The 12,941-nt window shown below is 37.9% G+C and overlaps 1 protein-coding gene across 6 annotated transcripts in view; it reads left to right on the top strand.

The window, feature by feature from the left end:
- The first annotated feature begins 715 nt into the window (after nucleotides 1-715).
- LOC127517083 (rho-related BTB domain-containing protein 2-like) overlaps nucleotides 716-12,941 on the top strand; it is a 29,695-nt gene continuing 17,469 nt past the window's right edge. The window contains exons 1-5 of one of the 6 annotated variants that reach the window (XM_051902252.1): nucleotides 716-1,061; nucleotides 7,363-7,564; nucleotides 7,730-7,833; nucleotides 8,166-8,351; nucleotides 11,695-12,647. In XM_051902252.1, the coding sequence (XP_051758212.1) occupies nucleotides 7,373-7,564; nucleotides 7,730-7,833; nucleotides 8,166-8,351; nucleotides 11,695-12,647 (1,435 nt within the window). In that variant the 5' untranslated portion in view covers nucleotides 716-1,061; nucleotides 7,363-7,372. Of the gene's footprint in view, nucleotides 1,212-1,844; nucleotides 2,393-5,146; nucleotides 5,356-7,362; nucleotides 7,565-7,729; nucleotides 7,834-8,165; nucleotides 8,352-11,694; nucleotides 12,648-12,941 lie in introns of those variants that run through there. The other 5 variants (XM_051902250.1, XM_051902253.1, XM_051902255.1 and 2 more) reach the window with 5 other exon arrangements.

Raw genomic sequence — 12,941 nt, forward strand, 5'->3', positions numbered from 1 at the left:
GAAATAAACATTTTTGTAACATTATAGATGTTTTTACTGTAATTTTTGAGCAATTTAATGCATCCTTGCTGAATAAAAGTATTATTATTATTATTATTCATTTTTAAAATCATACTGACCCCAAGCTTGTGTTGGTGGGACTGATAATCAACTAAGAAACCACAGTAACCAAGGACACAGGGACTAAACACAGGTAAAGAAACTAAACTCAAAAAAACAAATCACAGATGATACATGACAACATAGACATGTTCTCCGACTGACCAAAAATGTATAGGAAACATAATTTTCTTTGGATCTGTATATGTAACATAAGTAAATTATTTTGTCATTCATTGAATATCCTGCATGTCAGATTTCTAAAAGTGAAAAGTGACAAACACATCGCATTGAATTAAATTTAGATCTATCCTTGAATAACCCTTTAAATCAGGACTGTTTGCCATGTTATAAATACATGGACACAGACAGCCTATAATCCCAGAGACAATCAGGAGTTTTGTTTTAAAATGTTTTCATAGGCTTTTGGTTTTGAGCTATTGTTCATCAATGAAACAACCAAGATGGTAATATTTTCTCTTATAGTTAAATTTTTTTTTTTTTTTTTTTTTTTGCTTAAAATCTCCACACATATCAAACCTATATTGTTAAGAAAGGTAGTGCTTACTCTTAAACCCAGATTAGGCCCTTGGACTCTGATCTTAAAAAAAAAAAAAAAAAATCAGAGAAAACACAAACATTACCTCTTTATCCACGGGTCACATTAAGGATAGAGAGACTGAATTTAACACTTCCTAAAGCAAGTAAACAGGGAGTCACTGGGGGTGCGTGGTGTGATTGTGTTACAGTGAATGGGCAGTACTACTGGGTCTGTCTGTGTGTGTGAGTGAATGGGCCGTGCTGTGTTGTGTGCCTGTGTTGTACAGTTCGTACGGTAACTGAGGAAACATCAAGAGCAGTAGTCCGTCCAGCCCCGCTGCCTGCCACCGAGCCTGAGCTTAAAGTCAACGTTTCATCTGATGGCGCTGCTTGAGAAGGAGAAGCATAGAACAATTTCTCTCGTAAGCGGTTTGATTGGTGGCGGCGACTGTAAGCCGTATATTCTTGATCCGAAAATGAAGTTTAGTTCCAGCTTTCCAGCCTCATCCGATGCATTTGTTTTGTCGCTTCCCCATATCGGCCGAGCCGATGCAGCACTTCCCTGTGATGCGGTAAGACCAGCCGCAGCCTGTGTGTGTGTGTATCAGGCTGTTTAACCTACTCACTAGTGTATGAAGACATTAAGTCGCTGTTATTTATTAAAACGACACTTAAAGTGTCTTTTCTCAGGAGGACATTTGCAGTTACATAATAGCCTGTAGTAAGACATGCAGAGGCGGTGAATGAACAGACTTTATTTCATTCAGAACATGCAGGTACACCACGGTTATAATATCCAATCGATGCTTCTTTAAATTATTGTTGTGAGAGTTATCAGAAATATACTAGGCCTATAGGCTACTATAGTGTTTAAATGGCTTTCTCAGACGAGACTGAATGCAAACGGGATAGACAATATCATCCTTCACCCATAAGCCTATCATTCCAGTATCCAAAAACAAATGATGTAATTTTTGTCAGTGGCTCCGTTTAGCATAGCTAATTTGTCAATTTCACTCACACGTAGCCTGCTCTTTAAAAGTAATTGCATTATTAAGTAGCTACTATATTTTTAAAATAAATGTTATGACTTTAATTAGCTATTCATTGCATTTATGTTTTTATTTTATTTTTAGTAGGCCTAGCTTATTTTAATATTATTAAAATAATATTTATTGCCTAATAATAATAATAAAAATAGGCTAATAATATTAAAAAAATTAAATGAGTTTAACCTTACAATTAGCCTTATTTGCGTTGCTATCTTTAACAATTAGGTGTAACGTATACTAAATGGCTTGAAAGGCGTAACGCTTCAGATGTACGGTCTAGTTTTAAATGAGATATAGCCTAGTTTTGATCGGGATATTGGACGGAATTGAGATGCTCGTTCATTTTACGCTCTCATTTGTGTATGCTGTGTTTAGTCATGTTGGACATGAGTGAATTTATTTAAGGGTCGATCTCTAGCAGAAGGAGTCACGTTACTTCGTCTTGCGCTTGGCACTTATACAAAATCCAGTTATTTACGTTTTTTATTCAGTATTATTTATCTGCTGTCGATTATGCATATAGTTTTTTTTTTTTTAGATAGCCGTTAGCTATCTATTCTTTGTTCATTTGATTAGAATATAGGAATAACATTGCATTAAGTAAGAGGGGCTCGTGGTACAGTATTAGGAGGAGTAGATTCCGTTTCCTTGGAAACCAAAGACTGCTGCTATACCAGCCACCTCCATTTTCAAGACACGAGGTAACAATGTACTGTTTCTTATATAACTTAATAGAATTTTAATACTTATACATGAATGTATAGTCTAACTTTATTTCCGAGTGACATTATTTAGAGCTGTTTGTGCCTAGGCTACATTATGTACGGTTATTGCGATGCTGTGTTTAGGTGAAGTAGACTATAGTGGATTTTTGATGCGTTTGTGATCGAATCAATATTTCCGCCGCGTGATTATGTATCATTGTAACTTGATATGTTATCAGTTAACGCTGAGTGATGGAATGATTAACTGTAATGACATGATATAGTCTACTAATAGATCCATATTGATTATATGCCATATAAACTGGCCATGATGATCATTAACAGATTATGTGTATTATTGGATCTGATTAGGCCTATTACTGGATCAGATTATTGGAGTATTTTCACGTTTACTACACTTTTTATTCAGTGTACTGAAATATACACATACACTGACTGATTATATGTAATAAAATCAGCATTATATGTATTAAAACGTTTTCTATCATTTATCTTTATCTATTTAACTTATTATTATTATTACTATTATTATGCAATGTGTCATTTATGCTTGTTCTTCAATCAAAATGATGCAGAGGAAAGAAAGTGTTTTTCAATCACCCAGAACTGCACATGTTCATAACCAAAGAGTTTTGGTTACATTGACTTCCGTTCTATGGACAAAAAAACACTTCCCAAACTACATCTTGTATGTTTGACGTAAGAAAGAAGTCTCTCTCTCTCTCTCACACACACACACACACACACACACACACACAGGTTTGGCATGCAATGAGTGTGTCTAAATGATGAGGTAACACTTTATTTTCATGTTACAGTGTATTATGTGTAACATAATGGCACATTAAAATAAAGTGTTACCAGTATTGGCAGTAAATGATTTCAGTTTTGCATCTCTTTAAGTTTTCTACTTTGAGTATGCACTACTATGAAACACATCTGTTACAAGAAGAATTTAGGGGAAAAAAACAACAATGGCAACATCTCACTCCAGCTGCACTTTATCATTAGCATCTGTTCCTTTGTATTTATGATTACCCAGCTGGTAACCCCATCAGCTTGTTTACCTCTAGTGACGTTATTTAGCCTCTGTGATGTTGATGTTGGTAACAGCTTTGAGCTTAATTAAATATCCTATCACTCAGTGCGACTTTGGAATAGTTCACTCAAAAGGGTAACCCTATAGGGTTAGGGTTAGGGACTGAAATTAAGCTCACTCAAGGAAACAAACAGGCAGCTCACATTAAAGCAGGGATGTCAATCTCAGCTCCTGGATGGCCACAGTCCTACAGAGTTTAGTTCCAACCCAGCTTCAACACACATAACTGTAGTTTTTAAATAAGTACTTTATTATCTGAAACAGGTTTAATTAACATTGAAGCTAAACTAGTTTGAAACCCCTGCTTAAAAGGATTCTAAATCCATATTAGATGACACTGGCATCAGTACAGAAGAGCATTAGGGCAACTCTGGTCCTTGAATTCTACTTTCCTGCAGAGTTTAGCTCCAACCCTGATCAAACTCACCTGTCTGTAGCTTTCTACTAATCCTAAAGACCTTGGCTGCGTCCAAAAGCCTAAAATTGTTTCCTTCGGAGGATGCATTCCAAGGTAGGAAGGCATGTCCGAATCCAATGTTAGCTTCACTTCCAGTCTCCTGAGATACCTTCATCTGTTGTAAATTTTGATGTAAATGATGTAAATCTGATAAAGGACTTTTTCTGTAAATTTAGGAACATTTTCCTCATCATCTGAGCCTGTCTTGTGTGGTGTGCCCCAGGGATCCATTTTGGGACCTTTATTATTTTCCCTATGCTTCCCTTGGCCCACATTTTTCAGAAAAAAACAACATTTTATATCACTGTTATGCGGACAATTCTCAGTTTTACCTTCCAGTAAGGCTTGGCACCACTGTTTCATTTGATGTGTTATTGAAATGTGTAAATTATATTAATAGGTGGATGACAAATAATTTTTTGCAGCTACAGAGGGTAAAACAAAGGTTTTAATTCTAGGTTGTCCTGCAAATTCCTCCCCTGCTCTGGAAGCCCAGTTAGGTCCTCTCTCAACCAGTGTATGCAAACAAATTAGAAACCTTGGAGTGATCTTTGACTCTTAACTAATTTTTGATAAACAAATTAGTGCTGTTATTAGAGGAAGCTTTTTCCATTTGAGATGCAAAGTTAAAGCATTTACCTCTCAGGTAAAGATTTATAAGTTGTGACTCGTGCACTTGTAAAATCACAATTAGATTATTGTAACTCTCTTTAATATGGTCTTCTTCTATCTTCATTATCACAATTGCAAGTTGTTCAAAATGCGGCCACAAGACTTTTGACTGGGTCTAAAAAGAGGAACTATATCTCCCCTATTTTAGCATCCCTTCACTGGCTTTCCGTTAAATTCAGAGTTGATTTTAAAATCCTTATGTTTTGAATCCTTATGCTTCGCTACCTTTGATATTCCACATTCATGTCCTTTCCATTGTGTGACAGTTAAGGTAAAAAAATAAAGATTGCATTTGGTGGTCAGTTTGTGTGTAAATGTATGTTTTTGACCAACATTTACCAATTTTGATGTAATTTCAGGGAAGAAATTTTTATTGTAGTAATTAAATATTCACTTAGTTCCAAGGCTCTTTCTATGTTGTTGTAGATCATTAAACAGTTATGCTGCCTCAGAAATTTGCCCAAAATCAATTTTGTTACGTGCCTTCGTGCGCAAACACTGCCTGCAATATCATTGCCTGATAGGGCAGTGAGGCAACAAGTCAGCTGCCTAAGCTTTCAGACGCAGCCCTTGATTAACTTGTTCAGGTGTGTTTGACCAGGGTTAGAGCTAAACTCTGCAGGAAAGTGGAACTTCAAAACTCTTGCGTAGGGATAGTTCCTTTATTGATTTTATGTTACCATTCTCTGATTGCTCAACATGCTGAATCAGGTCAGTTTGGACCACAATAATTTTATAGAGATTACTTTCAGTGCGGTGACTGGAGGAAGTCGAGATGTTGAATGACTAAACTGTGCTGATGACTGTCATGGGATTGGAATTATTTTATTTTACGTAATATTTCCTATTGTTTTTTAGAAATTACATTTTTTTGTGATTCTACAGTATGCCATCAGTCATTTGTATATTTGAGTCAATCACATTTAAGAGGAAAAATCTTTTAAAAGAAAAGAAATATCTATTTTACAGTTTTTATTTTTATACAATCACTAGGACACATTTCTCAATAGGTCACTTTTTCAAAACTCTTAACACAGTTCCTTACCAACTCTCAACTTGGCACAGCAGTTAATTTCACATTTAAAATACACCAAAACACTTCATACATGTCTCAAATCAAGCCATTCTTCCGTAGCACTAGCAAAGGGTTCACCCAACAAACTTTGTCACTCAAAAAACAATGACCTAAAAACACTAACAACAGGTATTATACATACATAATGTTTTATTTTGTAAAATTTCTTTACAAAACAAGAATGACACTCTCTACTGTTTATGATTCACTGCAGTATATGTTACATTATCCATGTCCATTACAGTACAAAATAAGTTTTCCCCTTTTAAATGGATGATAATGAAATTGAAACTAACACGTGTTCAGCTACATCTAATTGTTTTGATAGTATTTCACTTTTTAGATTCTGAATGTTTTTCAACATGGTATTACAGTAGTATTTTGAACTTAAGTATAACAGTTTTGAAAAGAGTTCGTAAATGTGCAAATTGACCTGTAGGTTCATTGAGTTTTAGTGCTGGTTGTGTCTAAGTGAGAAAAGAATTTATTTAATTTGAAAGATCAGTTATTGAATGCATTTTGTGCCAAAGCAGTGATAAATGATCCACAGTTTAGGCCTCATAGACTGCTGTTGTGAAGAGTTTTAAAAAAGTTACCTTAGTATGGAGAAATTGGTCCATGTGATTGTAAAAAACTAAGGGTCCGTTTACACGACACTGTTTTCAACTAAAAACTGAAAAAATGCTGTGTGTTTTGGTCATTCATTTACATGACACAGTGTTTTGGGGGCCTGCCTGAAAATGCAAAGTATTTGCATATGGGTTTCAAAGTGCAAGTTTTTGAAAATGATACTGTTATCATCTCTGTGTAAACTACAAAAACACGAATTTGTGAAAATGGTGACGTCATGCGCATGTGTATTATGTGTTCAGTCTATTAGGTGTGCATTGTTTCTTTACAAAGTTACATCGCCCACTACTGGCCTGTCAGCAGAATACAGCGTTTTTAATCCTTTTCATGGATCTGTGTGAACGGGGATTGTTTTGACAACGTTGTCATCTGTACGCAAGAAATGCAAAGGAAAATCTTTTTTATTTTTATACATTGTTGTTGTGTAAGCGTACCCTAAAATATATACCAAGTTCTTAGAAGTGTAATTTTTGTATTCCTGTTTTGGTTGTTTTTGGAAAAAATGCATGACTTTTTCAAGAAAAGTTTAAATTTAATTACTCTTATAATGTCATGTGGTTTATGAAGTAAAATGTAATATATTTTCCTTGCATCTACAATACAATACAATGTACACATCTTAATATTATTATTTTTTTAAATATTTTTCTTTAAATGTCATGAATTTTAATATATGTATATTTTTTACATATATATACAACTTTTTAGAGAGTTGCACCACACGGCATTTTACAACCTGAACTAAAAATATCAAAATTCAAAAACATGCTTATCATAGAAAAGTAATTAAAGTATTAATTGTATTTTTAATGTTAAATTAAATAGATAAAAAAAAAAAGTCACATTTATCAGTAATCCAATAATTAACCAATATTCACATCTCTCTGTCTTTGTTCATCTGTGGTAGTTTCTTGGCAAGAAATGTCACTACAACTTTTTGAGTTTTTTTTCCCCCACAAAAATAAATATTTAAAAGTTTGTATCTTTATTACATTTTTTTTTGTATGTGAAAGGCATCATTTTATGGATTCTGACATGGACTATGAGAGGCCAAATGTCGAGACTATCAAGTGTGTGGTGGTTGGGGACAACGCAGTTGGAAAGACCCGGCTCATCTGTGCCCGGGCCTGCAATGCGACGCTTACACAGTACCAGCTACTTGCCACACATGTGCCCACCGTCTGGGCAATAGATCAGTACAGAGTCTGCCAGGAGGTGAGGAATGCCTAATGTCATACTCTTATTCATTCAAAGAAAGTATATAAAAAAAGGTTGATGGATGCCACTATAATCTATAATTTCCCTGATATTTAAAAATGGGTTGTGCGCAGTTTCTCGGGTAAATCTCCATGCATGTGATAGGTGTGTCTCTCCGGTCAGGTTCTAGAAAGGTCCAGGGATGTGGTGGATGATGTCAGCGTGTCCTTGCGTCTCTGGGACACTTTTGGTGACCATCACAAGGACCGCAGATTTGCGTATGGCAGGTGAACTTGGATCATTATTTCTCTACTTCATACTAGATTAAGTATACTCATTTATAAATTATTAGGGATATTTTTATTGTCCTTTTCCCCTTATTATTTGCATAATATACACATTTTGTGAGAATACTGGAGAAAACAGACTGTGGAATATAAAAAATTATAAAAGGTGTTTTCAAGTTTGTTTTTTTTACCACAGACATCTGATTAAACTTTGCTCTCACTGATAAGCTTATAGTATACTATGCAGAAGTCAAAGGTGAACCAAAAAAGGTTACCCAGCAACCTAAACAATTTATGATGTAGTTAATGAGTTGTCTCTGGTTTGCTAACAGGTCTGATGTGGTGGTGTTGTGTTTCTCCATTGCAAACCCAAACTCACTCCACCATGTGAGGACGATGTGGTACCCTGAGATCAAGCATTTCTGTCCCAGAGCTCCTGTTATCCTAGTGGGCTGCCAGCTAGACCTGCGGTATGCTGACTTGGAGGCAGTGAATAGAGCTCGCCGCCCACTGGCCAGGTAAATTACTGTGGTAATTGCAACTATCGGTAGCCGTTAATGCTAGAAATGTTTCGGTTGTATGTTGTAAACCAGGGGTGTCCAATCCTGCACCTGTGGGGCAAATGTCCTGCAGAGTTTAGCTCCAACACACCTGCCTGAAAGTCTCTTGTGATCCTGAAGACCTTGATTAGCTGGCTCAGGTGTGTTTAATTAGGGCTGGAGCAAACTCTGCAGGACAGTGGCCTTCCAGGAGCAGAACTGGACACCCCAGTTGTAAATATATGTCCCCATCAATACTACAGTCTACTTTTTAGTCCATTTCCATAACAATATTTGAAGTTGTTCATTTCCAAAATTACAATTCTGTCATCATATACTCACCCTCATGTTGTTTTTAACTTGTGTGATGCGTCTTGACTCATTACTGTATATTCAAATGAACGTGAAAGTGAATGAAATTTGAAAGCAGTGGTGGAGGGGAAGATTTTCAGTGAATAATGACTTAAATTGCAATCTGTTCCTTATGCAATGCTATTGAATAACTTCATAATATTGCACATGAGCTGTATGGAATAATTTTAATGGTGCCACCTTTTAATATTTGAAGCTTGACTGCCAGGGGTGTACAATACTAGGGATGCACCGAACTAAAAATTTTGGGCCGAAACCAAAAATTCTGGATGCACTTGGCCGAAAACCGAAAATGACTTTAAAAAAAGTAATTATTAATTTCTTATTTTATGTAAGTTTTTTTTGTATAATTGTATTATTATTAGACTTTTAATTAAAATCAATAATTTTACTGAATCTGAATTAAAAAATACAAACGTATATAAAATAACCACACTTTACTAAAGTAAATACTAATACTAAAGTAACATTATTTTAATACAGGCCTATTTTCTGTCCAATTTTTGTGTTAAATATCAATATATTATAGCAGAACAGAATATTGAGCAGAGCACTGCAATGCACACGGAGCGGAACATGGAGGGCCCTGTCCCAAATGTGCACTTTCCGTCTTACAACTTCTGGACTTACAATGGGCGCTGCGTCCGCGTGTCTGTCAAGTCCACAAGACCGTAGGATGTCCCATTCGTCATGTTAGCTTTCAGAAGGGCGCTCGTGAGCGCCCCCATTGCGGCTGATATGCACCCTCGATGCGCACTTCTGCTGAGCCCGCAAGCCTGCAAGCTACGCAGAGGAATTCTACCCGGCTGTCAAAGCGGCACTACGTCACGAAAGTGCGGACTCGAAGTAGTCGCTTCGAAGTTGTGCATCTTTGGAAGCAGAGCCTCTTGCAAAGATACAAAACATGCTGTGCAAGAGTGAAACCTGATCGCTGAACACGGAGGGGGGCGGGGAGGCATATTTTCGGCCTTTTTTCTCTTTCGGCCAAAAACCGAAAATGCCATTTTCGACCGATAATTTTCAGTGGCTGAAATTTTGGTGCATCCCTATCCAATACTGCTCCTGAAGGGGTTACTGTCCTGCAGAGTTTAGCTCCAACAGTCCAACCCTAATTAAACATATCTTGACCAGCTAATCAAGATCTTTAGACTCAGGCTGCATCCGAAAACCTAGACAGCTTGCCTGTTGCCTCGCTGCCCTATCAGGCAATAATTTTCGGACAGACTTCTGAGGCAGTGTAACGGTTTAATGATCTACAGCAAAATAGTGTGAGATTTGATGATAACTAAGCGAATATTTAATTACTACAATAGTAATTTCTCGCGAGAAATTGCATCAAAAGTGGAAAACAATGGTCAAAAACGTACATTTACACACAAACTGACCACCAGTCTTTATTTTTTAGCTCAACTGTCACAGAATGGAAAGCACACGATTGTGGAATATCAAAGGCAGCGAAGGATACATCTATGCTTCCTTCAAAAATTGATCATATGAAGGCATCTTTTGAGACAGGAAGTGAAGCTAACTTTGTATTCGGACATGCCAATGGCTGCATCCAAAGCTGAAAAATGCTGCATCTGCAGGCAGGATACAGTGCAAGTAGGAAGGCAACAAGGCATGTCTGAATCCAGTGGTCGTACCACATCCTGTCTACTAAGATACTTTCATCTGATTGATTTTTGAAGGCAGCATAGATTTATCCTTTGCTGCCTTTGATATCCCACAATCCTGTGCAGTCCTGCAAAGTCATTGCCTGATAGGGCAGCGAAGCAGCAAGCCAGCTGCCTAAGGCAATGACATAGCCTCACTGCCCTATCAGACAATGACTTTGCAGGCAGCGTTTGCGCACAAAGGTACCTCACGAAACTGATTTCGGACAGACTTCTGAGGCAGCATAACGGTCTAATGATCTACAACAAAATAGAAAGAGCTTTGGTGATAACTAAGTGATTATTTAATTACTGCAATACTAATTTATTGCTAGAAATGAAATCAAAAGTAGAAAAAAGTATCAAAAACCACCAACTGCAACTTTCAGATGCCATTTTATTTTTTAACTTAGCGGTCACAGAATCAGATGCACAGAATAGTGGGATATCATAGGCAGCAGAGGATGCTTCTGTGCTGCTTTCAAAAATTAATCATATTATTGTATTTCAGTGGACAGGATGTAACACGATAATTGCATTTGGATGTGCCTTGTTGCCTTCTTACCTATGTATGCTGTCTGCAAAGGCAGCATTTTTCAGCTTTTGGTTGCAGCCACTAGAAACTTTCATGCAGGTGTGTTAGAGCTTGCTGGAGCTAAACTCTGCAGGACGTTGACCCTCCAGGAGCAGGATTAAACACTAGGGCTGGGACAATGAATCGTTGCGTCGCGAATCGAGAAATGATTTTGGATCGATTCTGAGTTTTTCCGAATGCATCGCGATTCTCTCTCAAATCGATTCTGAGCTTAGTTTTTAACAGCAGATGGCACTGCGTGCTTCAGAAACCGCTGTACTCTGCTTGCTTCCAATTCCTTTTAAACCTACAATAATCATTCATAAAATCTGAAAAGGTTGAAGCGAATTACAAGGGTGTTTACAGTGGGCTGTTTACATTAATCTCATGTCATAAAAGCATACTGAGGTGCAAGTACATAGCCGAATGCACGAGTGTTCTTCTTCATGAGCATTTGAGCGTGCGGTTAAAAACTAACCTAGAGCACCATCTGCTGTTAAAAACTAAGCTCAGAATCGATTCAAGAGAGAATCGATTTATTGCCCCAGCCCTATTAAACACCCCTGACCTATGCCCATTCACTTTCATTGTACTGTAAAGAGTAAGTCTTTTGATTTTCTTGCATGTTTGGAATGACATGAGAGTGGTAAATGGTGATAGACTTTTCATTTTGGGGAATGCTAGCCCTTTAGTATAATGATACAATGCTATTTTTTTGTTTCAGACCCATCAAATCCAATGAGATATTGCCACCAGAGAAAGGCCGTGAGGTGGCTAAAGAACTAGGCATCCCTTATTATGAGACCAGCATAGTTGCTCAGTTCGGAGTTAAGGACGTTTTTGACAATGCTATCCGTGCAGCCCTCATTTCCCGCCGTCATCTGCAGTTCTGGAAGTCACATTTACGAAACGTTCAAAGGCCACTACTCCAAGCCCCCTTCCTTCCCCCTAAACCCCCTCCACCCATTATCACTGTTCCCGCCCCTCCCAGTAACATAGAAGAGCACCCTAGCCGCCTGTTGGAGGACCCGCTCTGTGCCGACGTCATCTTAGTCCTCCAGGAACGGCAGAGGATCTTCGCCCATCGCATTTACCTTGCCACATCCTCTTCCAAGTTCTACGATCTCTTCTTGACTGAACTTCGTGATTCTGAGGAGACCGAACGGGTGCGAGAACGACCCCGAGGACCACCACTTTCTGGCCGTGATTTGCTGATGCGCGCAGCTAGTTTTGACGTTTGTGAAAGTAGCGACAATGGAGATAGAGCAAACTTGCGTGCTTGCACCAGTGATGGAACTCTAAAAGGCGACGGAGATCGCCGCTGTCGTCTGCTCCCTGCCTTGAGTCGTGCTTTCATTAGCATCCAAGAAGAATTGGTGGATGACCCCGTCACCTTCAACCCTAGAAAAATGACTGTTGTGCACATGGACCCTTCAATGCAACCCGGTCCCTTCCGATCCGTGTTGCGGTACCTGTACACAGGTAAACTAGATGAAAGGGAGAAAGAGCTAATGCAGGTGGCTCACATCGCGGAGCTTCTGGAAGTGTTTGACCTGCGTATGATGGTGGCTAACATCCTGAACGATGAGGCCTTCATGAATCAGGAGATCACCAAGGCCTTTCACGTGAGACGCACAAATCGAGTCAAAGAATGTCTGGCCAAAGGGACCTTCTCTGGTGAGTGGCATGTGAACTGTATGTATGCTTGGCAGTTATTAGGAATCGGCCAGAACAATAGTCTAGTCTTCCAAAAAGCAACTATTTGGTTAATAACTAGGGCGCTTATATAGTTTGCCATTATTGTTTTACATGAAATTAACAGTACATTTCAAGGCAGACACTCAATTACAAATGTAATTGCTCTACAATTACTGAAAAATTCAGAGGTCAGTCAAAAGACAATCATTTAAACCAAACAACTACTGTATTAGAATGTCAAACTGAATAATTACTATTAATAATACATGGTAA

The sequence above is a fragment of the Ctenopharyngodon idella genome, chromosome 8 (genome assembly GCF_019924925.1).
Source record: "Ctenopharyngodon idella isolate HZGC_01 chromosome 8, HZGC01, whole genome shotgun sequence".
Lineage (NCBI taxonomy): Eukaryota > Metazoa > Chordata > Actinopteri > Cypriniformes > Xenocyprididae > Ctenopharyngodon > Ctenopharyngodon idella.